The sequence below is a fragment of the Brassica oleracea genome, chromosome C3 (genome assembly GCF_000695525.1).
Source record: "Brassica oleracea var. oleracea cultivar TO1000 chromosome C3, BOL, whole genome shotgun sequence".
In the NCBI taxonomy this organism is placed as follows: Eukaryota; Viridiplantae; Streptophyta; class Magnoliopsida; order Brassicales; family Brassicaceae; genus Brassica; species Brassica oleracea.
In genome coordinates this window covers 7274636-7299986 of record NC_027750.1, presented here as the reverse complement: position 1 = coordinate 7299986, position 25351 = coordinate 7274636, and the positions used below count along the sequence as shown (strand labels likewise).

Genomic DNA, 25351 nt, shown 5'->3' with positions numbered 1-25351 from the left:
AGATTTGGATTCGATGGAATCTTGGATAGTGCCCACACTTGACGTGCCGGGGGCATTCAAAGAACACATGATTTATTGATTCCTCTGGATCTCCACACCGTGCACAACATGTATCTCCTTGTATTCCTCTCGCTTTTAGATTTTTTGTTACCGCTATGCAACCTGTCACCAACTGCCATAAGAAATGCTTTAACTTTGGAGGACACTTAACTTTCCAGCAAAATGCCTTAAGTATATCCACATTTGGTCCATAAAATTCTGGTTGTTTGTCCTTATCTGGATAGACCCTTTCTACTTGATACTCTGATTGTACCGTGTATTTCCCGTTATTAGTGAAATGCCACCCATTCCTATCTTCCATCTGATTTCTACTCAAATGAATACTTTCAATCATTTTTGCATCCTGAGGTTCCACCAATGTCCTAATCGCCTGTAAATTCCATGTTTGGGATTCCTGATTAATGAGAGAATCCACTGTGAGGTCCGGGTAACTATTATGAAAGTTTTTGCTAGCTGGTCTCGGGCGAGTGGATGGGATCCAAGGATCATTCCGTACTGAAATAGATGACCTTGTTCCAACCTTTTTGATTAGTCCTTTACAAACCATAGATCTAGCAGAAGTAATACTCCTCCAGCCATATGACGGGGAATATGAGCGAATCGGTTCCAGGGATGAAGCATTCCTGAAGTACCGTGCTTTGAAAACTCGAGAGAAAAGCGTATTTGGCTTCTCTATCAGCCTCCACAATTGCTTTCCAAGCATCACCGTATTAAAATCAGTCAAATCTTTGAATCCTAGCCCACCATTATCCTTATATACACATAATTTATCCCATGATTTCCAATGCATGCCCCTTGTGCTTCCTCCTGGACTCCACCAAAACCGAGCTACTGCACTCGTTAGTTTCTTAACTATAGCTTTCGGTAACCGATACACAGACATCACATGGTTTGGCAGGGCCGTGATCACCGATTTAATAATCACCTCTTTTCCCCCCTTGGTGAAAAATCGAAATGTCCAACCATTCACCCTATTATTCAGACGATCTTGGACAAAACCAAACACTTGTATCTTTGATCCTCCTAAATTCTCTGGCAAGCCTAAATAAGAACTCATTCTGCCTAGGTTCTGAATTCCCAAAATATCTCTCAACTCTTGACGGCTGGATTCATCAATCTTATGTCCAAATTGAATTGATGATTTCTGAAAATTAATTTATTGCCCTGAAACAGTCTCATAATCCTTTAGTATCCTGAGAATAGTTTGACATTCTTCTCTGTTTGCCTTGCAAAAGAACAAACTGTCATCTGCAAATAACAAATGAGAAATTTCTGGACACGCTCTTGCTACCTTCATACCGGTTAATTGTTTCACCCATTCTGCCTTTTTTATATTTGTAATTAAAGTCTCAGTACACATGATAAATAAATAAGGAGATAATGGATCTCTTTGACGTAGTCCCCGCTGAGGGGTTATAAGGCCTCGTGGCTACCCATTGAGGAGTACCCTATATTGAACTGAAGATATGCACTCTCGCATTAATTTAGATTAATTTATTTTTAATATGGATTACTTACGTATGTTGTAGCGCATATCTCTAAATTGCAAATTTACATTTAAAACTAATATATTGTAAGTTTAACTTCCATGCATGCCAATACACAAATTTGGTTCTTATTGTTTGAAAGCTCTCTGGATTATGTAAACAGAAAAAGAAATCAAGCAGCTGACATCCTAGCCTTACTCGAAGATCAACAATCAGAGTTTTTAATATTCCTCATGTTTGGTTAATGAAGTTCTTGTATCCCCATTTATGGTTTCAATTAACAAAAGTATTTGTGGTTAAAAAAAAGAAGTTTTGATTAATGAGCTAGCAGTCATCTAAAATATTTATAGCACTGAAAAGATAAAATGGTGTTAATAAAAATCGAGAAAACAACTAATGAGATGGGAACATTATTTATAATGATTTGCAAGAAAATTACATATCTGAGAATTTCTTAGTTACATTAAAAAATATTGTAGAATTTTAAAACAATATAGAATTATTGAAAAGGTATTAATCTCACTTTTAATCGACTGTTCCTAATACGGGGTTTCAAAAATAAAACATATGTATTGGATGGTACAAATAAATAAATATTCTTAAAGTTTACAAAATTTTATTTACATTCAATTTTCAGCAATATATGTTTGGAACAAAATTAACATATTAAGACAAATAGAAGATGGATAATTCAATTTGGAGAGAATGTAGTATTTTCTTAAAAATTTAGTTAAATAATTTCAATAATTAAGAAGCCTTTGTAATGATTTAAGATGAAAATTTGTAATTATTTAAGTGTATCATTGCAATCAATGTATTAAAAACAAGACTGGTAATTAAACTGGAAAAGTTTTACGCCATGGGTCAACCACAATTCAACTTGATTCAATTGTGTTCAACCAAAAATTGAGTTAATAATAGAATAAACATATAATTAAATCTTAACATTTTGTTAGTTATCTTCGGTAAATTTTACAAACATAGTTAAGATTTTTATTTAAAAAATTAATGGAAATAATTATTAAATAAAATTTAAATATAAACCAAATGAATATTAAATATAAAATTAACATTTGATTTCAAATACAAAATCAATATTTTTAACTTTAAATATTTATCACAGTGAGTTATGAAAAATTAAAAAAAAATTGAATATATGTAATAGAAATATAAAAGGTTTTATTTGTAATAGTTATAATAGCTTAAAAGAAAAAAACAATTAAAATTGATTTTTGATTATGAATTGTAAATAAACCCATTCTTTTCCACCTAACGCGGATGTGTTTTGGTTCACAATTTAACCCAATTTGACCGCCAGTTTGATTCGAATTTAAAACACTAATTGCAATTTTTAGATAAACATTTGCAATGGTTTAAATGTTGCATTGCAGTCAACATCAAAACACTGTGAAGAAGGCGAGTATATTACTCCTAATGATTATAATATGTAGAGAACACACATCAAAGTGCAAATTTTAATTGTAACTATTTCCTATTATCCTTATTAATATTAAGGGCAAATCTTTGATGTTTCATTCTGTAAATAGATTTGTGTAGTCTATCTTTGAAAAATGTTATGAAAAAATTTATAACATGGTTAATTTTTTTTTTGTTGAAAAAACATTAAACATTGTACTAGAAACAATTTTATTTTGCCTTATTATACGATTACGTATTTTGTAATAAATTAATTTTAGCCTAAATCAGATATCATTTAAAAATTGAAAATGTCATTTTTGCATATTATCATTTTCATGATAAATATTTATATAATTATCATAATAAATTATATTAAAAATTGATATTATTTCCCCGCGGTACGCGGAGGTCTGAATCCTAGTATTTTTGAAAATGTGTTTTTTTTTTGTCAAATAAAAAAAAAGTGTTTATTGAGAGACTCGCCTCATTGGGGCGTAAACAGCTAAATACATAAATATTTGTCATTAGATATTATTTAGGAATGTGAATATGTAGAACCGGTTCGGCACTGTTTCCCGGTTCGGCACTGTTTCCTGGTGTTTTAGTGGCCTTCATCGTCTCCGGACTGTACCACAATAAACACATTTTTTTGTTTATGATTATAAACATATCTACATATTCACATATTTATAAATTTTATAAATTTTATGTTTATAAATTTGTAGATATGTTTATAATCATAAATTTATAAACATAAAATTTATAAACGTAAACAGCTAAATACATAAACACCTGATAAAACATTATTTAGGAATGTGAATTTGTAGAACTCGAATACATTTATATATTTATCAATCATGATGAATTTTACTTGATTAAATACATAAAACCGTTAAAATTAGATATATCAGATTTTATATTGCAAAGAAATTTTTGTCATTTTAACATTTTGCTGGAAACACATGTGACCACTAGTTTTTTTGAAGAAAAATAAGCAGAATCAGAATCCTGACTCAAACACCGTTAAAAGATTTAACGCTCGTCAAAAATATCCCCAACAAAGTTATAAACTTCTGTTTAATAAAATCAACAAACAAAACTTCCTCATATTTGTATCTCTCCAACACGCCGCTCCTTACAAGCTGAGGTGCAAATAACCAAACACCGGTCGCAAACACAAACCCCACTGTGAGCAGCCGCGATACCGCCGGAGTCAACTGCCACGGCTGCGTCACCGTCGTCTTCTTCTTCAATGCTATTTCTGCCGCAGTGAAAACTCCTTGTAAAACGAAGTACCAAGTAACTTCCCATGTTGGCACCTCACGAGTTAAATAGTAAAAGAGCAGTTCATGATACAGTCCGGAGACGATGAAGGCCGCTAAAACACCAGGAAACAGTCCCCAACCGGAACTCATTCTTCGTTCAGAGACTCGCCTCATTGGGGCGTAAACAGCTGCCCGGAGAATCGCAGGAACCATGAGATTCCACCGGCGTCCCCAGAAATCTTGTAGAGATGTGGCTAAGTATGGTTTATTGGACTGTGGCTCGAGGTTACAGCCAAGAAAGATAACAACCGCAATTTTGAAGAATGATGCAACAATGTCAATCTCCAAGTAGAGTTGCACAAAATAGAGAGCCAAAAGCAGAGTCGGAGACATATTATTTCTGTAGCCATACAAATGTAGTAACACACCAACGATGGCAACTTTAGTGGCGACATCCCTTTTAGGAAAATGGTTTTGAGAATTAGGGTTTTCTTGGGCTTTGATTGGGAAGAAAGTAAAGCAGAAAAATCTGCCGAGAGTTGTAGGAAGTGGGATTGGAGGACCTTTATCGAAGGAGAAGAGGATAAGTTTTGAATTAGCAAGCAATGTGAGGGAAAAGACAAATGCGCAGAGGAGAAAGACAGAGGAATAACAAGAAACAGAACAAGAACCGGAAAGATAGAGAGTAAACGAGAAACACCAGCTCTGATTCTTGTTGCTATGTAATAACAATAAGATATAGAGATTATTCCATAAACCCATACTTTGATGAAGCTTGTGAGGTCTTCCTCCATCTCTTAGATCTTTTCTTCCTTTTTTTTCTTTTTGCAGTGTGAGTTATTGAAATCACCGAGGTTTTAACCTAGTGTTGCGTGCATACGAAGTTATCGGAATGGATTAAACAATAACCCAGAATTAGGGCATGTGTTTTACAGCTAAACCGTGGAAGATAATTCAGAAAACAGATCAGCTTTTGCCCTAGTTCTACGTTCTGCCTTCTTCTGAGGTTGTTTACTTTGTGCATGTCACATGCGCGATATCAGTCATTATTCGTCTTTTCTACTCCATTGGCATTTGACCTACGATAATAATTCTTATCGACTTTATAAATTTGACCTTTAAAAAGAGAAAGTGGGCTACTATTTCAATAAGTTACATTTAAAAAAAAAAAATCTTGAGAGCCTGTGGAATCTCTATAATATAGTTACGTCTCGATTGGAACCGATCATTGATGGTGTTGTATATAAAGTATATGGGATTAGCTAGTTCAGAATACATACCGACAACATATGATGGATAAGTGCGTGATAATGTAGTATAGACTACTAAACATGACAAAATATCATTATGTAGCTGGACAAAATATCATGGACTATATAGTGTGGACAACATATTGTGGAATTCTTATTATTTTTTGAATTTTAGTATTGTGAATTTTTCAAAAAAAAAAAAATTAATATTGTGGAATTATTGAAAGCCAACTAAAGCCAAAAATAAAATTGATGATCTTGTTTGTACAATGTTACAATAGGACTGAAAGAAACTAACCATCTCGCTTTCAACCATGGTCTTATGATTCTTAGGATCTACTACTCAGAAAACAAACTGCTTTAGTGTAGGATCTTAATTTGCTGATGGTGAGACTCGATCAGAGACATCGCCTTGGACCTAAATATTTGCAGCTAGCCGTCAATGCTCCAAAATTTGCTCACACCAAACCAGTCACCAAGAAGGTTTTATGAACTGCATGCACAGATGATAAGGCAAGTTTTAGTTATAGCTTCAGACCGGGCGAACTTATTAGCAAAAAAAGATAGTACCAGAACAGTTATTTTCACCCGTATAAATCAGACACGGTCAAATAGAGGTGTTCCCCAGAAAAACGTTTCGTCTAAACAAAGCTTAGTCTAGTTAAGCGGGAAGCTGACAAAAAAAAACCTTTGCTACAATTGTTTGTCTTTCTAAGATCGATTACTAAAGACCCTTTTTCATGCGGTGCCAAAAGCTTATCATCTAAATTTATTTGAATTGTCTTTAAGTTGATGATGTTGCCGTGCATAATCAGGAAAGATAACAACCATCTCTCTATATAGCTTATTGAGTTTTATGAATCTTTGTATATATTTTCTTTTTGTGCGTTCTCCTTTCACAATCCTAGAATGTAATTAGAGTCTAAAGTTTAGAAAATGTAGTTGGTAGTTGGTTTTAAAATCCGTGGGAAAATTATAATGAAATTTGAAAAAGACAATAATAATTTGGTAACCGGGTAGGTGACACCACGATTTGACATTTACCAAACCCGATAATCACAGAATCTCTGTTTCTATTGAAATTCAGCAAAAGTGATAATTTTAGCTACAGAAAACATCAGCCCAAGATTTTGGCAAATTCACCAAAAATACTAAAAACAATTTTGCTTGATGAAGTCAATGGACAAAAAGACTTCGTGAGAGAGTCTCTCGATCATTCCACTCCTTAAAAGAGGAGGAAAAAACAACCAACCACCTGTCACAACCACAAACCCCACCGTGAGCAGTCGTGATACCATCATACTCATATTCCACCGATTCAACAAGCTTGTCCTCTTCGCCGCTACTTCCGCGGCAGTGCAAACTCCATGTAATATAAAGAACAATGTGACTTCTCCGGTAGGCGGTTCACGTGTAAAATAGAAGAAGATCAGCTCGTGAACTACACCAGAGACGTGGAACGTGGCCAAAACTCCCAAGAACTTGGCTTGCTCGGACTTCATTTTCCGTTCGGTGATGCGTCGCACCGGAACGTAGACGGCCTGTCGGAGGATAGCGGGGACCATGAGGTTCCACCGGCGACCCCAGAAGTCTTGAAGAGAGGTGGCTAAGTATGGTTCGTTGAATTGCGGCTCGAGATCGCACCCAAGTGCCATAATAAGCAAAACTTTCAAGGGAGCTAAAAGAATCTCAAACTCCAAGTATATATGAAGAGAATAGAGAACCAATAGCACATTTGAAGACATATGCTGTTTATAATCATACAGTTTTAACAACACACTAAAGATAGCAACTCTAATAGCAAAAACCCATTTGGGCAAGTGAATTTGATGTTTAGCGTTTTGTTGAAGCTTGATGGGGAAGCAAGTGAAGCAGATGAACTGAGAGATATTAGGAGGGACAGGGTAAAGGGGACCGTTATCGAAGGAGAAGAGGATGAGCTTGAAATTGGCCAGCCATGTGAGGGAAAACGCAGTGGACCCTATGAAGTGAAGAGAAGAGAAACACATAGGAAGGAAAATAAACTGAACACAAACGGGAAGAATGAAGAGTAATCGAAAAACTCCAGGTTTTATCCTGGTTGATAAGTAGTAACAGTAAGATATGGAGATTATAGCTGAAACCCAAACCTTCATGAAGATCTTGAGTTCTTCCTCCATCTCTCTAGTCTTATCTTCTTTCTGTTTTCCTGTCAGAGAAGTTTTGGCTTTATTTGCATACTTAAAATAATCGGGTGAATGAAAAGGGCAATTTGATATTAGGGGTGGACACTTTACCCGATATCCGAAGGTGTACCCGAACTCGATCCGAAAAATCTGAACCGAAATCCGAACGGAAGTAGCAAAATATCCGAACGGGTATTGAATTAGGAGAGACTGAATATCATATATCCGAACCCGAATGGGTAATATCCAAACCCGAATGGATATCCGAAGATAACCGAACATATGTATAATTAACTATATATTTCTAGTTTACATGCATCTCTCATTTTAGATAAAATGTTTATATTGATACTACACATACTTTAAGTTCATATGATATATATAGAATTACGGAGAAAATGATTTGCTACTCACTTAAAATGCATGTCAAACTTTTTATTTCAAGAATTAATAAAAAGTTACATCGAAAATTTAAAAACAATAACCAAATTAATATTTTTTTAGTTTCAAAATGTTATATCCAAATCTATTAAAAATAAAAAAATTAGTTAAGTGAAAGTTATATTTTTAAATACAAGAAATTTGAGAAATGAAAAATTTAAACTTTTTTCAAAATCTAAATATCCGAACCGATCCGAAATAACCGAACCCGAACTAAAAATACCCGAATCCGACCCGAAGTACAGAAATACCCGAACGGGTTCTATACATGTATACCGAAATATCCGAAAATCCGAAATACTCGACCCGAACCCGAACGGAACCCGAACGCCCACCCCTAGGACATATCGTTAGTAAACCAGTTCTCTATTTTTTTAATTAAAGGGCTTATTTGCCAAATAACCAAAAAAATTGGGTAATTAGATTTTTAGCGAAAATTTAAAGAGAGATAAGAAGAGAAATTAGGAGAGAGGAAGTGTTTTTGGTTAGATAATGAATTTATGGTTTTTATGTATATAGTGGCAAATTTCAGTAAATTAAAAGCCTAATTCATTCTTTAAAAAAAAAAAACGTATTTAGGATTTAGCTTTATAGTTTAGAATTATTATTTTGAGTAGTTTTTATATACGGGTTTAGGTTTCACATTTTATGGTTTAAAAAAAAACAAAACTAAAACATTTGGGTCACAGGTTACGTATAGTCATTAGAACAAAGAGTAATCGAAAACACACAAAATTTGGTTCTTGGTGACAAGTAGTAGTAGTAGTATCTCTTTTTTTTTCTTTTTTTTGAGAAAAGGGCCTATAGTATCTCTTTTTGCGTTCTTGCAAACACTAAGGTTTCAAGCTTACGGGTTGATTGTATAACAAGCATAAAATGAAATGAATTGGACAAGAACCAAGCAGAGAATTAGAACATTCGGTAAGTGAACCAGTTTTTAGGATTACTATCCTAAGGATACTTCCTATGTGCATCTCATTTGCGTATTTTCAATCATTGAGGTGCCTCTAATGCCCACGTGGGGTGGAAAATATATATAATCACATGATTAATTACAACTAGATGATGTAACACTTCCACGATTTGACATCTACTAACCCCCACTGATGACTAATCACTGATTTGGAAATTTCTTAATTAAAAGCACCTCCATTGGAGGTATTGCTAGGATATCTAACCACTTAAAAACAAATCGGAGAGAACAACAATATGTTCTCATGTGAGAGCTTTTGATAACCTCACTAGAATTCCCCTTCAACTTGTCATTGTGTTACTAGCTTATGTGTTTAATTAAAATTTAATCATTTATATAAAATTTATTAAAATACTAATATTATGTTTCAAGAATCTCATTTTGAGAACTTTACTAATGGTGTTGCTCCAGAAACCATACATGAATTCATTTGGATTTGATATTCCCTATGTTTAGGCTTTGAATTAAGTTTATCTCTCAGCAATGATTTTGTTTTCTTTTTCACTGTTAGAGCATATTATCGGAGTTGCTTATGAGGATTGCTTAAATTAATTATGATTTAAAAAAAAAGAAAATTACATTTTAATAGAAGAAACGTGGCTTAATCAAGGGAAGCAAGAGACGTCGCTTATGGGACACGCGTCAAAGTCTCCTCCTCTCTCTCATCTCTCCTCTCCTTCTTCGCCTGTGTGAAGTCTAAAGAAGAAGACCGACGGTTCACGAATCCTGATCCTTCGACGTCGTATCATCAATCCTCAGTTTCGTTTTACTATCTCTGTACTGAGTTGATTTCGTCTCTCCCTCCTCTGTAATTCTCAGATTTTGAATGATGAATTTGATTATCTTCTGCAGCGATTGATGCCAAGACCTCTGAGTTTGCATCTGGGTTTCTGGGCTTAAGCTCTCTCTCTCTCCCTGGGTTACATCAACCGAGTTTTTTCATAGAAATGTTGCTTCTTCCCAGGTTGGTTTCTGGGTTTGAGCTTTCAATTATCAATCTTTAGTTTCATTATTCAAAGTGTTGTTTTATTCTCACCAAACGCTATTGTTCAGGGTTTTGTTCTTCTGGTTGAACACTACGAAGAAAGTTGAAATTTTTTTGATCTGTCTCTGCTTAAAAACTGCATTATTTCTGGTGGTAAGTCCAAAGCTCTAATCTTTTTCGATCATTAAAACGTTTCTAAGCTTCTTCTAAAGTTTACTTATTTATTTGATTCGTGTGAAGTCTGCTGATCCACAAACATGTCCTGCGGAGTCGGGAGCGAAGTGTAGCGGTTCTGGTGATTGGGAAGGAGAGTTCTTCCATGAGATCCCTCACATTAAGTATGAGGAAAGCAGTGAAACTATAGAGTAAATACTAGTTTATTTGCATGTGTAGTAGATTGATTTGGTTGTTAACCACTTGTTACAGGGACTTAAGAGCAGTAACCCACTTGCTTACAAACGCAGAAGAGGAGATTCTTGGCAGTAACCCACTTGCTTACAAGTGGTATAACCCACTTTGTTGATGTGCTGCTAAACACTGATGCATTTGTGTATATTGCTCACTTTGAGATATGCTTTGTTTATCAACTTTATATAAAAAAACCTTCGTGTGTTCAATGGTATGCTTTTGAGTTGTGCAACAAAAACATTTCTTTTTGAGTCACGTTTGGCTTCATTGTCTAGGATACATCTAAGTGAGGATGATAGGTCTACGTTTGATCGTCCTAACCTTCTTTTACCGAAGGAACCAGTAGATTCCAGAAAACTTCAAGAAGAAACATGTAGATGGAACATAGTTCCAAGTGTTCACCATAGTATGTATATATTGCCATATTAACAAGTCATTTGGTTGGACGTGATGAAGACATCAACTGAGTTCGGATGATTCTTTTAAAATTTTATCGTTTTTTTTTTCTAATCTTTGTTTTTAAGTTTTTATTTAAATCTATGTTTAAAGTTTATCTTTTATAATGTTTTATTTAATAAATAAATTTTATTTTTAATTAAACAATGTTAACATTTTTTCAAGAACCTTTAAATAAGAGACTTCTATTGGAGCACAAAAATGATGGTATCTCTTAGGTAGGTCTCTTAAATAATTTTTAAGACTTAAAAGTATTACAAAAAAATTAAAAGACCCTAAATGGGTCTTTGGGATAATGATGCTCATAGCCAACTACATATCATTCAGTTGATAATGGTTAAAATTATTAGATTATCTAGTAGTAGGTATCTAAAGATTACAAGTTCAAGTTTTGTTGGGAGCGGTTCTATTCTCTAAAGATGTGTGCATTTAAAATAGTTTGAGTTTCACCCTAGGAAAATGTACGGGTCTACTACAGGTTGAGAACCTTGTTATTAAAAAAAATTCAAAGAAACAAGAAAGAGTTGCATCTGTACCTGTGACCAAATGTTTTTTTACTTATTTTGGTTCGGCTGTATATTAAAATGATCGGATGTATGCACTTTATGAATAGGAAACTGGGGAAACTTGATTTGGCAGCTACACACATTGTTAAGTAGATTTGAACATCATAAACTTGTTATTGCATGCAACATTATATGGGAAGTCATCTGTAATATGATTCAACCCATGATGAGACATATATCATCAACCTACGAGACAACCAGATGGTTTTAGTTTCTTGATATGTATTTTAATAAAACTTTATCTTATCGGAGTCCAAACTTGTAACGCATGACAAAGTTCGTTGCTCCAGCTTCGTCCTGTATCTACTTCCCAAGTGTGTGGCCTAAATTTTAACGATAAGGAGAACAAGAAACGCTTCCTCAAATTACGAACGTTACATTAAGATGCGAAACAAATTGCTTTGACAACGTCAATAACAAACAAACATTCACTTATCAGTCTCTTATGCACATTATATCTCAGTAGTTGAGGGGCAAACAACCAAACAGACGTAACGAACATAAACGCCACAACCGCAAGACTTGAGACCACTCGATGTGGCGATGGACACAACCGCATCCTCTTTACCGCTATCTCCAAACAAGTTACAACTCCATGCAACACAAAGAAACAAGTGACTTCCCAAGTTGGAGACTTTCGGATAATATAAAAGTAAACCAGCTCATGCATCAACCCGGAGACAATAAACGTGGCCAACATTCCAGCGTAAAAAGACGCGTTTTGACCGATTAACTGCGCGGTAAATCGCTGAACCGGGATGTGAATAGTTGGACGTAGAACGGATGGGACCATGCGGTTCCATCTACGACTCCAGAAGTCTTGAAAAGAAGTAGCCAAGTAAGGCTCATTAAAAACCGGTTCGATTTCACAACCAAGAAGTGTAGAGAGTAAACCACCCACTAAGACTAAGATAAATTCTAACTCAATGTAGACATGGATGGTAAAGATAGACAAGAAAGCCAACCGAGGTAAAGTGTTATGATAATTTTTACCGTAGAGATGTAATAAGGAGGAAAAGAGTATAACTTTGAACGCAAGAACCCATTTAGGTTTATTGTAGATTCGGTTTGAAGAAGGGTTTTGTTTGGTTTTGATGGGGAAACAAGTAAAGCAGAGGAAACGGGAGAAAATTGAAGGAAGTGGGCTTAAAGGTTCTTGATCAAAAGCGAAGAGAAGGAGCTTGAAATTTGCTAGCCATGTAAGGAAAAAAGCTGAGATGGCACAGAAGTGGAGGGATGAAAAGAAGAGAGGGATGAGAAGAAAGATGATGAAGATGGGAAGAAGAGAAAGGAGACGAACAAAACCTTTGGGAATTTTTGAAGAGATGTAGTAACAGTAAGATATGGAGATTAAGACAGAGATACAAACCTTGACTAAGTTTCTCAACTCTTCTTCCATTTCCTCTCTGTTTATCTCTCTCACTCTCTTCTTGGTTCTGTGAGTTGCTAATTGTTCGCAGCATGCAGCTTATAAAACAATATCTACAAGAAAGGAAAAAATGTCAAAATCCACATATTGTAGATAAGTTTCATATTTTATCAAGTTGCTTCAGTTTTATTTTGGATGTTATTAAAAATAATCTCAATTTCTGTAAATAATAATAATCAAGCTAATGATTTTAAGAAGTTGCAAGGAGTGAACTACACAACGTGTCTCGCGCTTTTTAAATACATTTCACACATTGAAGTAATTTCTAAATTTGGTTGCTTTGCCAAAGGCAGGATTATCGGGGGAGGGGGAGGGGTTTTTAGTGGGTTTTTATGGGGAGGGAGGGTTACAAAAAGGAAAAAACGGGTTGCAGAAAAGGCAGAATAAGGATTGATGTTGGCTGTTTTTTTGTACTGTTCGCAGGTTCCACTGACACATGGCGACTCGCGATTGGTTGGTTTTTTTTATTCAGACAAAAAAAATAAAATTAAAATTAAAATTAAAATATTAAAAAACCCATTTGGGTTTCAGCGTTAATCATGGTCTAAGTATCCTTTATATATTAAAGGAGAAACATTGTAATAAATGCGTTCACACTAAACTGGATACATATCACGTGTAGAAACATTGTAATAAATGCATTCACACTAAAATGAACACATGTCAAATGTAGAGAGGTTTTCAACCAAACTCTACATAAATATGTTCGCGCTATGTATTTTATATGTTTTTAATATAAAACTCACATGCATGGTTTTTCTGTACGTTAATTTTACTGTTTACAAATCGAGTTGGACAAATTATTCATAAATTTTGATTCAATTTGTTATCCATTTTGATTCGAACTGAAAAATCTGGATATCCGTTACTCTACGAAGCAAATCAAATACTAAAATGCAATATCCGTAAAAAAAAAAAGCAAATCACAAATATCAATATTTATAGGATCCGTTATATGCATATATATACATATATTTAAAAAATTAGACTTAAGTTATATATTGTAATTTTTATATATTTTTTTAAAAAAATTGTTTTTAAATAATTTCATTTTAAGAATTTTATTTTTCATGTATATATTATTTTGAAAAAATGTCATTTAATATTAATTAACAATATCTTTATATATTTATCAACCATTTTTATATACTTTTACATACACATACATGTGCACATTACGTGAGCATCTTATAACTAAGTATTTACCACAACTGAAATATCTAATTTTTTTAAAGTTAAAATATTATTTTTCTTAATGCTTCCAAATTGTAGTAAAATGATTTGTCTTAATAATTTTCTTTTCTTTTTTAACTATTATCCGTTTAGAAACTATAATATGAAACCATTGATTCAACATCACGACTATCTAAGATTCATAACATGAAAACAAACAAATAATAGTAATTTTTGATTATCACATGAAAAAAAAAAACTAAAAACATCACACATTTTAACCGAACAAACCAAATAACTATTGATTTAAAATAATAGTTATATTTTAGGAGATTAAAAACCAAAAAACAACCTAAAACTGAACCGATATCCAGATTAAACAGCTTAATGATAAAAAAAATAACGAAACTAATAATCACATTCCGCGCAGGGCGCGGGTTGTTACCTAGTTGGTTGTTATACCCAAAACAAAAATCATGAAGAAGAGATGAACAGCTTGTCTTTGGCAAAGTCAATAACCAACAAACATTCACTAATTGCTCTGACATGGACATGAACGCCAGTCACGTTACCAAACGCTAGACCCGAAACAGGCCGGTGCGGTGGTCTCCACCGTATATTATCTTCACCAATCACCACTATCTATATGTGGTGTTCGCAACACCGTGCAAGAAAGACAAGTAAACAAATGTCCTCCCAAGTTGGAGGCAAAGTAGATCAACTCGTGCATTAAACCAGAGACAATGAAAGAGGCCATGATCCCGACTAAAATAGCCTGTGACTGGACCATGAAAGCGTGTGGCGAAACGCTGCACCGGAATGTGAACGGTGAGCGTAGGACAGCTGAAACCATGAGGTTCCATCTACGAATTTGGAAGAGCCGCACTGAATTCGTTTTGAACAAGCTGTCATCCCTAAAGAAATAACATTAACAATCGATTTGGGGAAGGGATTTCGAGTATGATTACATGGGAGAAGGACTTACCGATCTATGGAGGACTGTATTTTGAGTATAAACTGAAAATTTAAGTTTTATAAATATCAATAATGCAAATTACATCTTGGAACTCAACATATTGCTGGTATTATATCTCATTTCAGTTGAAAAGTATAAGAGCTTATTTGTTTACTAGACATATTTTGAAGATAAATAAGGTAAATAGCGATGATTTTGAAATAATGAAAAAACTAACATTTACATCCTAATTCATCCGGTTATACCTTTTCTTTTTGCCATTACCCGGTAAAAATGTGGTCTATGTATCCATGTAATCAATAAATATATGGTTAAGTGTGCCTAGAAACTATTCCACACGAAAAGGAAAGAATCATCTACGTCACATGTTTATTGACCATATACATATGCACTGAATGTTTTATTCCAACATGGTCGAAGTAGTATAGGATTATAACTCCATACACAACTCTTAAATATTAAATATTACCACAACTCCTATATACTAAACCCTAAACTCCAATCACTAAACCCAAACTCAAATGTAAACTATAATATATAGTTATAATATTTTGAATAAAATTAAAATATGAAATCCTCTATATATATTAATTGAGAAACATTTGAAAAGATGTAACCTCAACTTTGTAATAATTAAAAAAGACTCATTGCTTATGTGTCAATCAATTAGGTAGTTAATTAGTCATACGTGTCAGCCTCACATTGAAATTGAAAAACATGTTGGTCCAATTCGATTTTTATATCTCACTAGAAACATTTAATACTAACTATATGATATCATATGATATTAACTAAAGCAAGGTGGCTATTTATTATATATTATTTCCTTAAATAAAACCTACAGAATTACCTAATGTCATTATGATATATAGTAATTAATAATTTTAAATAATGAAGATTTGCTAATAATCTGTATGCTTTCTATCATTTTTGTTTAATTCTTTACTATTAAAATAAATTACACAATTACATTAATCACATATTAAAATTTTAGATTTTTTTGTATATGTTGTATTTTGAATTTTTTAAAACGACTATAAATTACTAAAACTGTTAGTAGTCTCACATAAACTTTTGTGATCAATGTTTAATTTTTTTTCCTATAATAAGATACAATGATAATAAAATCATATAAATAAATAATTTTATTATAATAGGTTTTTATGTTAATATATATATATACTTCATATCGTTTAAATTTAATTATATATCATATACGATAGATAAGATTGATTGTTTTGATTTATTTATTCTAAAATGATTGCGAATAAATAAGATCGATCATTTAATTTATATGTGCAAGCCAATTTATTACATAATAGTAACTGATTTCTTAGTTATTTAATATACAATTATTATTTTATTATTTCATAATATGCAAAAAAATATAAAATAAGTATTTATTCTACACAGAGCTCAGATCTTAACCTAAGTATGTATCTCTTTAATAATTTTGAATCATAAACATTTTCTAAATCTCAGGCCAAAGTAAAAGAAAGAAATGAGAATAAACTCAAAAATCAATATTTATATCGAGCAATAACCAAAATGACACAAAAAAGGGAAAAATATCGAAGATAGATATGATTGGCACGTGAACGTAAACTTCTCATAATTAACTTTTAAATTGCTAAATCATGATATAAAACCGAGCTGACATAGTTTCATTGTAACCAAATAGTAGGCATGAGATTCTTCGGCCTAAATGTTAGGTTTTTATGCGATAAATACTTTTTTGACCTATTATATTTTAAAAAATGAGATCAGTTCATTGGTAAACAAATTATGTAATTAACAAAAAAAAAATTAAAAAAATTGTTTAAGAGCCAAATATATTAATTCGATCACTAATATATTTTTTTCCATACGATATTTCTTAAATAATTTTCATATAAATTAACCATGCGCAAGACGCATGTCTTATCCTAGTAGTATATACTATTGACCACATACATATGCATCAAATGCTCTATTCCACATGGCTGAAATAGTGTAGGATTATGACTTCATTCACAACTCCTAAATATTAAACATTACCCCAATTCCTAAATACTAAACCTTAAATTCCAATCACTAAACCCAAACTCAAATGTAAACTATAAAATATAGTTATAATATTTTGAATAAAATTAAAATCTGAAATAGTATATACTATTGACCACATATATATGCACTGAATGTTTTATTCCATATGGCCGAAGTATTATAAGATTATGGCCCAAATGTAGCTGTGGTTAATGAAATTTGTGTGAAGTTTACACTTATGTGGATCTGGTTAACAAAATGATAAAATTGAGTTTTAAATTCTTAGTTTTGATAGCAACGATACAACAACAAAACATAATTTATGCTTATGCACTATACAATCATATTTATATTCTATGTTCTGCAAATAAAATAGAATACAACAAATAGTAAAGATTATATAATTCATTTCACATGAATGGTCTTTCCATTTTACGATCTATTCCGCTTATATACACATTGCATCATTACATATAAATGAGACTATATTCACCAGGTGGCCCAAATCTAGTTTCGAACAATCTACTTGGCAGCCTAAATCTTTCATTTGTAACCTGAGAAACAAAAGGGAAAGATAAAAATGTTAGGATCCATATAACAAAGTAAATGTAAAATAAATTGTATAGTATAACAATAATGTGGAATGGAAACCATGTAAGACGTAATGATATACATAGCTCATGTTCTTAAACCACACATGGGAATATATACGAAAACCCTATCAACTAATCACGAATCCCTACACGGAAATATGACACTTAATCCAATGTCAACCCTAATCTTGCAGTGACGAACTCAATATTCTATAAACTAACCCTTCTCCAATCATCACTAAACCCTACACGGAAATATAAACCCTAATACAAGTATAAAAATACGTAAATATTAAATACAAGTATAAATTCAGAAGCTAAAGAAAATGATATTAAACGTTCGAATTTATTTCATTCCAAGTCAAATAGAATATAAACGTCTATATTTTATTCTATTCCAAGTGAAATGGAATATACCTAACGGAGATCATGTCATTTCCAGACGGTGATAAAATAGGCATAAGAACAACCGGGGAAACCCAAATCCTAAATCAATTGGCGAACTTCGATGCGGAAAATCAGATCCGAGATGCAATGGTAACGAGGTTGTAGATTTACCAATTACAGTACCCTAATTTCGAAATAGCCCAAATAGAAAAGAAAATAACAACATATAAACACTCGAGAACTTGCGGTAGTTCCAGAGATCTGACAAGAATCGACGGTGTGAAGTAGAATATGAACGGTTTGGTACTACTCGCCGCTGAAACTTTAACGCCGTCGTGTGGTCGACGATCTCCGACGAGAAGAAGATGACACGTTTACAAAGAATGAAGAAGAAGCCAACAATTCAAAACAAATCCAGTGGAGATGACGATGTGAAGCGAAGCCGTACCGGAGAGAATTTAAGACTACGAAGGTACCAAAGAAGTAAAAAGGAAAGATGTGAAGTTAGTAAGGCCATAATTTACTTTTTGGATATAATAATTAAGAATATTAATTTTTTTTGTTTCAGGTTTCGCCGGTTTCAGGAAAGGGCAGTATAGTATTAATTTATAAAGTTAACGCCGTATATAGAAACGTTACAGAAAATGGTTATGCAGTGAATTATGTATTTTTTCCTTGTCATACGGTCCAATTTCCCAAAGTATAATATCGATATATATTGCGTTACAATAAATGTTGGGGAAAACATAAGGTAGATGTTAATAAAGAGCCTCTTTTAGTACCAAATAAAGAAGATGTATTAAAAATAAATTGCGCGCAGCTTAGACCGCCTTGCTCATGTAGCTCGCCCGGTCTGTGATGGCACTTTAAACTGCAACACGATGGCTGTTCGATGCTCGAGCAAGGCACAGCAGAGAGAGAGAGATAGAGAGAGAACAACACAAGAAACATCAACAAGCGTTAGGTCATCATATGAGGTATTCTAAAATATCTCCTTTTTTCAATAAACATTTTGGCAAGCTCAATAGCATTTCTTTTTACCGTCAGCTCAAATTATATTTTCCAAAATGACATATTTTCTTTAAAAAAGGGATTGGAAGGTGATTGAAATGCGATTAGGTTTTCTCTCTCCTCTTCAGCTCAGTAATCCCAAAACAGTTTAAGGATTGAACTCTAAACTGGACAAAACTAATATATAGTGAAGCCATGTCATTTATACTGGGCTTACGTAAATTTATGAAAGTTATGGCTTGTTTTCTGACAATCTCTATCGGCTTCATTACTGAATCAGGACCAGATCTGGACATAGCTGAATGAAACATTGGTCTTGGCTCCCAAAAATTTTAGAGCTTTTTGACATAAGAATACGTCTCTAAACATTAACTTTAACCCCCAAATTTTTTAGAATTCTTAAGGAATGTTTCTAAGTCCTCAAAATCTGAGATCCGGTCCTGACTGAATCTATCAAGTGATCCGTAACAGTCGCGCTTCGCTTCTGCTTTGCCGATGTAACACTTCGTAGTACCACTAAAGACCTATAATTCCACAAAAAAAATCCTAAACTTTCCTACAAACATTTATTTTGTAAAATCTCTATAACTTTGTTTTTTGAGAAAGAAATCTCTATAACTTCCGGGAATGAAAAGAGCTTAAGTGAAATTCGTATTAGTTATCAGCTCGAGTTCGACGAGCCCATACCTTTTAGGTTTTGTAACTTTACCCCTAAGTTTGGTCCTCCAAAATCGATAGGATAGCTGTTAGGTTTATAAAAAAAAAAGTTTCAAAAATCTAGAAATTTAATTGTAAAAACCCATTATAAAACCTCATATATTTCTTTTTCAATCCCTTATATATTAATTGAAAAACATTACAACATTTTTTTTGTAACCACGTGCTATCATTAGAATGATTCTAAGAATTTTTAAAGAAATATGTTGGTCTATTTAAACATGGAATAAAACTTTTATTAAATTAACCAGAAATTCATTATTAATGTTTTTTATTATTTTTTTAAATAAAAATTACGAAATTATCTAATGTGGTTAAATGTATTTATGATAATTATTGATTTTTAATAATGAAGATTTGTTAAAATTAGTATATCTTCTAACATGTTTGTTTGTTTTTAAACTATTAAAATAAATTAAACAACAACATTAACCATATAATAAAGATTTAGATTTTTCTGTATATGTTTTATTTTGAATTTTTAAAAACGACTATAAATTACTAAAACTGTTAAAACTCTCAAATTCAAATTTTGTGATTCATGGTTTAATTTTTTTGTTATGACAAAATACAAATGATTACAAAATTATTTAAGTAGAAAGTGTCATTTAATAATTATTAAGATTAAAAGACATATACATATATCTATACATAAATCGTTTTAAATTAAACTATATACCATATAAAGTACATAAATATTTTAATTTTGAATTTTATTTTGAACATTTTTTTTTATAAAAGCTTTAAACAAACATTGACAACTTAATTTTTTTTTAATTATAAATTACTAAAATTATTAATTTTATAATGGAAATTTTGTTATCAATAGTTTAAAATTTTTTCTATAAAAGATATAATTGATAAAAAAGAATAGAAAGCATCATTTAATAGATATTAATATTAAAAATATACTATATATGTTAATATTTTGTAAATTCAATTATATATCCTATCAAGTAGAAAAAAATATTATCTGGATTAATAAAATTTGTTATATGTTCACACCAATTTAATTAAATATTTAATGTTAATAATTTTTTAATTATTTAATATATATTTATTATTTTATATTATATAAAAACATATAATACATAAATTAATGTATATATAATAATGTTCACTCCACGCATCTTAACCTAGTAATACTTTAAAATGATATCTCTAAAAAAAGAAATTGAAAACATTTTAATAAACTTCACAAAACGTTTTCCTTTTTTTTATTTTAAATGTTTACTTTTTATAGTGGTGGTAATAAATATAAATGTTATTATTAACACACAGACAGAGAAGCTGTGAGAAATAATGACAAAGCAACTCTGTTCCGGCAAAGATATTTCAGCCATGTCGTTCTATTCAATGGCTGCTTCCTCTGAGACGGAGGTGACATCAGACAAGATGTCTGCGTCATTGTCTTCTTCGATGGTTAGGCTCGAGACTTCTTCGTTTAAGGAAGAGACATCGTCATCTCCAGTGACAGATGGAGCTGGTGAAGCATCAGTGCTTGTGCACGTCGTGGTTGTGCTATGAGTCGATGAAGTATCAGAACTCGAACTCTCTGACTTTTGCTGAAGACTCCAATACATTATACTTGCCGTTAAGATCAACATCATCTTCTGATTAACCTGCATTGCAACAACGAGTCCCCACAAAATTAGAGACATAAGAAAACCAGAGAGATTCACATGATGTTCCATAAGGTTTAGATGAATGTTTCTTACGTCCACGATATCTTCTGGTAACAAGAAAACAGAGCAACCGAGCTTTCTTGCTACACTGACGATGTATGTAGCATTCAATCTCTTCTCGTCCTCTGTAAAAAGTTTCAATAGCCAAAAAGAACGGTTAAGTAAAACAGAGAAGAGACAAGAGTGGAGAGGTAAGTTTAGTTAAAGAGAGTATGGACCTGCTTCACCCTTAGTGACAAGATTCCAGTTAACAACTCTTGGCTCAACCGCCCATAGAAGATCGAGAAAGAACAATCCGCTAGATAGACTCTTATCCTGTTAAAGTTTAGAAAGAGAGATTTGATTCAACATAAGCTTCTTCAGTTGTTTTTTTTATAGATTTGATGAAAGTAAAAAAATAATATGGAACCTTGAAGCTTTCAATCTGTGATTTACGTCCCATGATTTTGACTTTCCTGTTTGCCCAGCTCAGGATTTCTGAGTCGGTCATGTCTTTGCCTCGCGTCCGAGATCGAAGACTCTTGAGAAGTTGGAGCATATGAGTTCTCATTAACTGCCATAAGAAGCCTGAGACAAATATACACACACACCTACACTGTTATAAAATTTCTAATGCTACATGGCATCTTCTCAAATTAAAAGAAAAAGTAGGAGTTATTACCAAGGATAAGCTTCTTATTCCCTTCAACTATGTCACTTCCTGCTACATTTACGAGAGAGAATCTCATCTCTTTCCCAATCTTCACAACTTGATTGCAGTTCACTATTTTTTTAAACGGCATCTTAATAGGTGGTTTTGAAGCATGTTTCCAGTTAACTGAGCCTGGATAGACCTTGTCAAGAACTTCAAGAAGAATCCATCTGCATAAAAACAAATACTTAAGATACTTTTCATACCCTATAAATTTCAGGACCAAAAAGCTTTTTAATATTTTCCGAACCAGAACATCACTCTTGTCTTCACAGAAAGCTTACCCGTTTCTAACATCTTCAAACACATTATTGACATAACTATCAATCCCCAGGCTGTTAATCCACAGCCGGTAGCATCTTTCATCTCTGCAGCTCTGTATATCCTCAGTCATCATCTCCGCAAATGAGAACCTACCATCAGTGCTAAGGCCATTCCTGCAGCAGGTACAGGGAAGCTAGTGTAAAAATCCAGTGCGTTAAGAAAAAAAACTATTATCTTCTGTGATCTTTTACCGACCTTTCGTGAAAAATCTGTGCCACAAATGCGAGATTCAAATACGAAGACCCTTCAACAATCTCTTCCGCAGTCAAGTACCGTTTGCAGTTCATTCTCTCTGCGTGTTCAAGGACCATGTTAGCTCTTTCAAGATCATCCTCGGCGTTTAGGGTAGCTGGATCGCAGTGCTCAGGTGCAAGAACATTGAGAAGGAACGCATAGGCTTTTGCATCCTGGATATTCAATAAACAATAGCGGCCGTTAAGAATAAGTAAAAGTACCAAATAATTTCATAACTTATGGGTGAACTTGTCTTTTCCTATTCAAACTGATATTGCTTCAGCGTGTTGGAGAGAGTTATGTGTTGGAAACGCTTGGTATCTATAATCTATTGAATGAAGCTTTTGAAGGGATAAAAAAAGGCATGCTAGTTCCTCTAATTGCTACTTGGAAAGCCAAATACCTTCAGATCCGAAGAAAAGTTTCCAACGGTTTTCTTGTAGCCACCTTTCTTGAGATGGAAGTTCAACCATTTGAGTAAGACTTTCTCTGGGGGTAATCTCAGAAACTCTTCTATATCCTGCAACAGACAGCAGAATCGTTATTTTATTTACATCACACATATACATTGGTCAGAAATTTGCAAAGAGATAAGCTTGATCATTACGTCGTTGTCCTCCACCAACTCAATAAGCTGAGGCATCTTCTTCAAACTGAGATCAGCGAGGAGCTGAATCTGCAGTTCCCAACATTAGTTAGTAAATCATCAAAAGCACAAATACAAAGGAGGAAGATGAATATAGAAAAACAAGTGTGGACCTTTATGAGTTGTGAGATCAATCCAAGCACCAGATGAGGCTGAACAAAACAAGAAAAGCATTCAATGGTCACAATCTTATACAACAGTCTAAACATCAATAATATTAAAAAACCAAGCAAAGCAAAGCATACTCGTCCTTCAGCGAGGTCCTGTGTCCCTATATTAACGACGCTGCAGCCAACAGCTCTAGCAGAGTTGAGACAGAGCGTGTGATTCTCATTTCTCTCCCACGGGTTAAGTACTCTTTTCGTGTTGATCGCTCGTTCATCTATTGTCCCAGGAACTGCTATATTAATAAACTTACTGCGCCAAAAAGGGAAAACAGAGAGAATCAAGTCAAACCCCCCCCCCCAGAAACCAAGCTCAATCCAAACACAAAAATGTCTCTGCATTTACCATAGAAGCACACCATCTTTCACAAGCTCGTACAAATCATCAGAATCCGGGTCTAAAGGAAGAAACTGCCTCAAAAACGGGTCATCCCCAAGATATCTGTTGATATGATGAACAAAAGAGCCCTTCTCCGACTGGTTGATAGTGTGAAGAGTGGTTGAGTTGGCTTTAAGAAACGAAGCAGAGTGCTTAAGACCACCAGATTTATCAGCAGCTTTATCTCGCAAGATTAAATATATCTGCCAATCAAATCCAAAAACCACATTTATTACACAATCGAAAGAGATTCATTCAACAAAAGATGAAAAACTAACCCTGAGGAACGATTCGAAATCAAGATCATCGTTGGCTGCGTAATCGGAAGCCAAATCTGGCAAGGTTTCTCTGATTTCTTTCTCCTTGAAAGCAGAGGTGAGTGACTTGACCTTCACCAGCACAGGCGGAAGATCCTCTAACGTGACTTTATCTCTCAGAGTCTTCAACGACGCAAACTAAAACACGAATCCGGAAGTTTAATATACAGATTCAAATCGAGATAATGAAAGAGAGAGAGGAGTACGAACCTTGGAATTGAGAGAACGAAGCTCGACTTGCGTGAGCTGGCTTTGAAGCAATGGATCCGAAACGATTACTCCCACGCCAGACATCTCTCCCCCCAGTAGTACTCAGGGGAAGATAATCTGAACAAACCTCTTTCTCTCTCTTAGAGAGAGATCACTGCAAAGAGAAATAGATTTTAATTGATCCGAAGATTTCATACTTAAAATAGCAAAAAAAATCAACAGTTTTCCATATAGATTTCGCAAAAATCCAGAAATCTAGGAGGAGGAGTTTAGATAGCGAACCCTATGTATCGAGATCAGCGTCTAATTGAATCAATCCAAGTTTTTTTTGTGTGTATTATTATTTTTTTGTGTTTGCTTTCAATAGGTGTGGAGGAGTTAAAATCGTAATGTGAACGTGCAGAAGACGACGAGATCGCGAGGATCGATACCAATGTGAAGACGATGGAGAAGCTATAGAGAGAGAGAGGGAGGGAGGGGATCGTTTATTTGCTTCGTCTGAGAGCAAAGCGATGAGAGAGAGAGAGGGAAAACGAGTTGTTTAGTAGAGCAATTTTGCGAAGGAGGAATTGAATGCGTCTTCTTCAGAATCGTGAGTAGGGTTTTTTGTTTATTTTTTTATTTTTATTTTTATTTATATACGGCCTGTGTGACGACGACGTTTGGAGAAAACGGTGGACCTCACGCTATAACGACTTGTTTAGGTGTCGTTTCCGAATCTGACCACTAATTAATTATCTTGTTTTCGTTGCTTAACTAAATGCCATTTACCAGTTTTGACCAAAAAAATAATTTATGTCATTTAACCATAGGTTATTTACTTTGTTACCGCTCGATTAGTTTCAAAAACAAAATGCTAATTTGACCAAAAAAGTTATGGCAAATACTAACTAACCAGTTTTGTTAGTTTGGAAC

The 25351-nt window shown here is 33.5% G+C and overlaps 4 protein-coding genes and 1 pseudogene across 4 annotated transcripts; 1 reads left to right on the top strand and 4 right to left on the bottom strand.

Annotated features, from left to right (window-relative positions):
• Nucleotides 1-3979: 3979 nt before the first annotated feature.
• LOC106329778 lies at nucleotides 3980-5025 on the bottom strand (annotated as a pseudogene).
• Nucleotides 5026-6527: 1502 nt separating this feature from the next.
• LOC106332838 (probable long-chain-alcohol O-fatty-acyltransferase 4) lies at nucleotides 6528-7701 on the bottom strand. Its single transcript, XM_013771327.1, has one exon. The coding sequence runs from the start codon at nucleotides 7638-7640 to the stop codon at nucleotides 6633-6635; it is 1008 nt and encodes a 335-aa protein (XP_013626781.1). The 5' UTR covers nucleotides 7641-7701; the 3' UTR covers nucleotides 6528-6632.
• Nucleotides 7702-9698: 1997 nt separating this feature from the next.
• Nucleotides 9699-10568, top strand: LOC106329777 (xylose isomerase-like). Its single transcript, XM_013768419.1, has 5 exons — nucleotides 9699-9837; nucleotides 9913-10024; nucleotides 10114-10198; nucleotides 10286-10383; nucleotides 10472-10568. The coding sequence occupies exons 2-5, from the start codon at nucleotides 10008-10010 to the stop codon at nucleotides 10566-10568; spliced, it is 297 nt and encodes a 98-aa protein (XP_013623873.1). The 5' UTR covers nucleotides 9699-9837; nucleotides 9913-10007.
• A 1286-nt stretch (nucleotides 10569-11854) lies between these two features.
• LOC106333538 (probable long-chain-alcohol O-fatty-acyltransferase 2) lies at nucleotides 11855-12946 on the bottom strand. The gene has a single exon (XM_013771973.1). The coding sequence runs from the start codon at nucleotides 12872-12874 to the stop codon at nucleotides 11855-11857; it is 1020 nt and encodes a 339-aa protein (XP_013627427.1). The 5' UTR covers nucleotides 12875-12946.
• An 8033-nt stretch (nucleotides 12947-20979) lies between these two features.
• LOC106336078 (fimbrin-3) lies at nucleotides 20980-25019 on the bottom strand. Its single transcript, XM_013774800.1, has 15 exons — nucleotides 24719-25019; nucleotides 24437-24590; nucleotides 24188-24364; nucleotides 23877-24112; nucleotides 23612-23783; nucleotides 23480-23518; nucleotides 23328-23396; nucleotides 23124-23240; nucleotides 22682-22893; nucleotides 22447-22599; nucleotides 22133-22332; nucleotides 21881-22038; nucleotides 21690-21786; nucleotides 21505-21596; nucleotides 20980-21408 (listed from the first exon to the last, which is right to left on the bottom strand). Exons 2-15 carry the CDS (start codon nucleotides 24518-24520, stop codon nucleotides 21136-21138), a joined length of 2079 nt encoding a protein of 692 aa, XP_013630254.1. The 5' UTR covers nucleotides 24521-24590; nucleotides 24719-25019; the 3' UTR covers nucleotides 20980-21135.
• Between the last annotated feature and the right edge of the window lie 332 nt (nucleotides 25020-25351).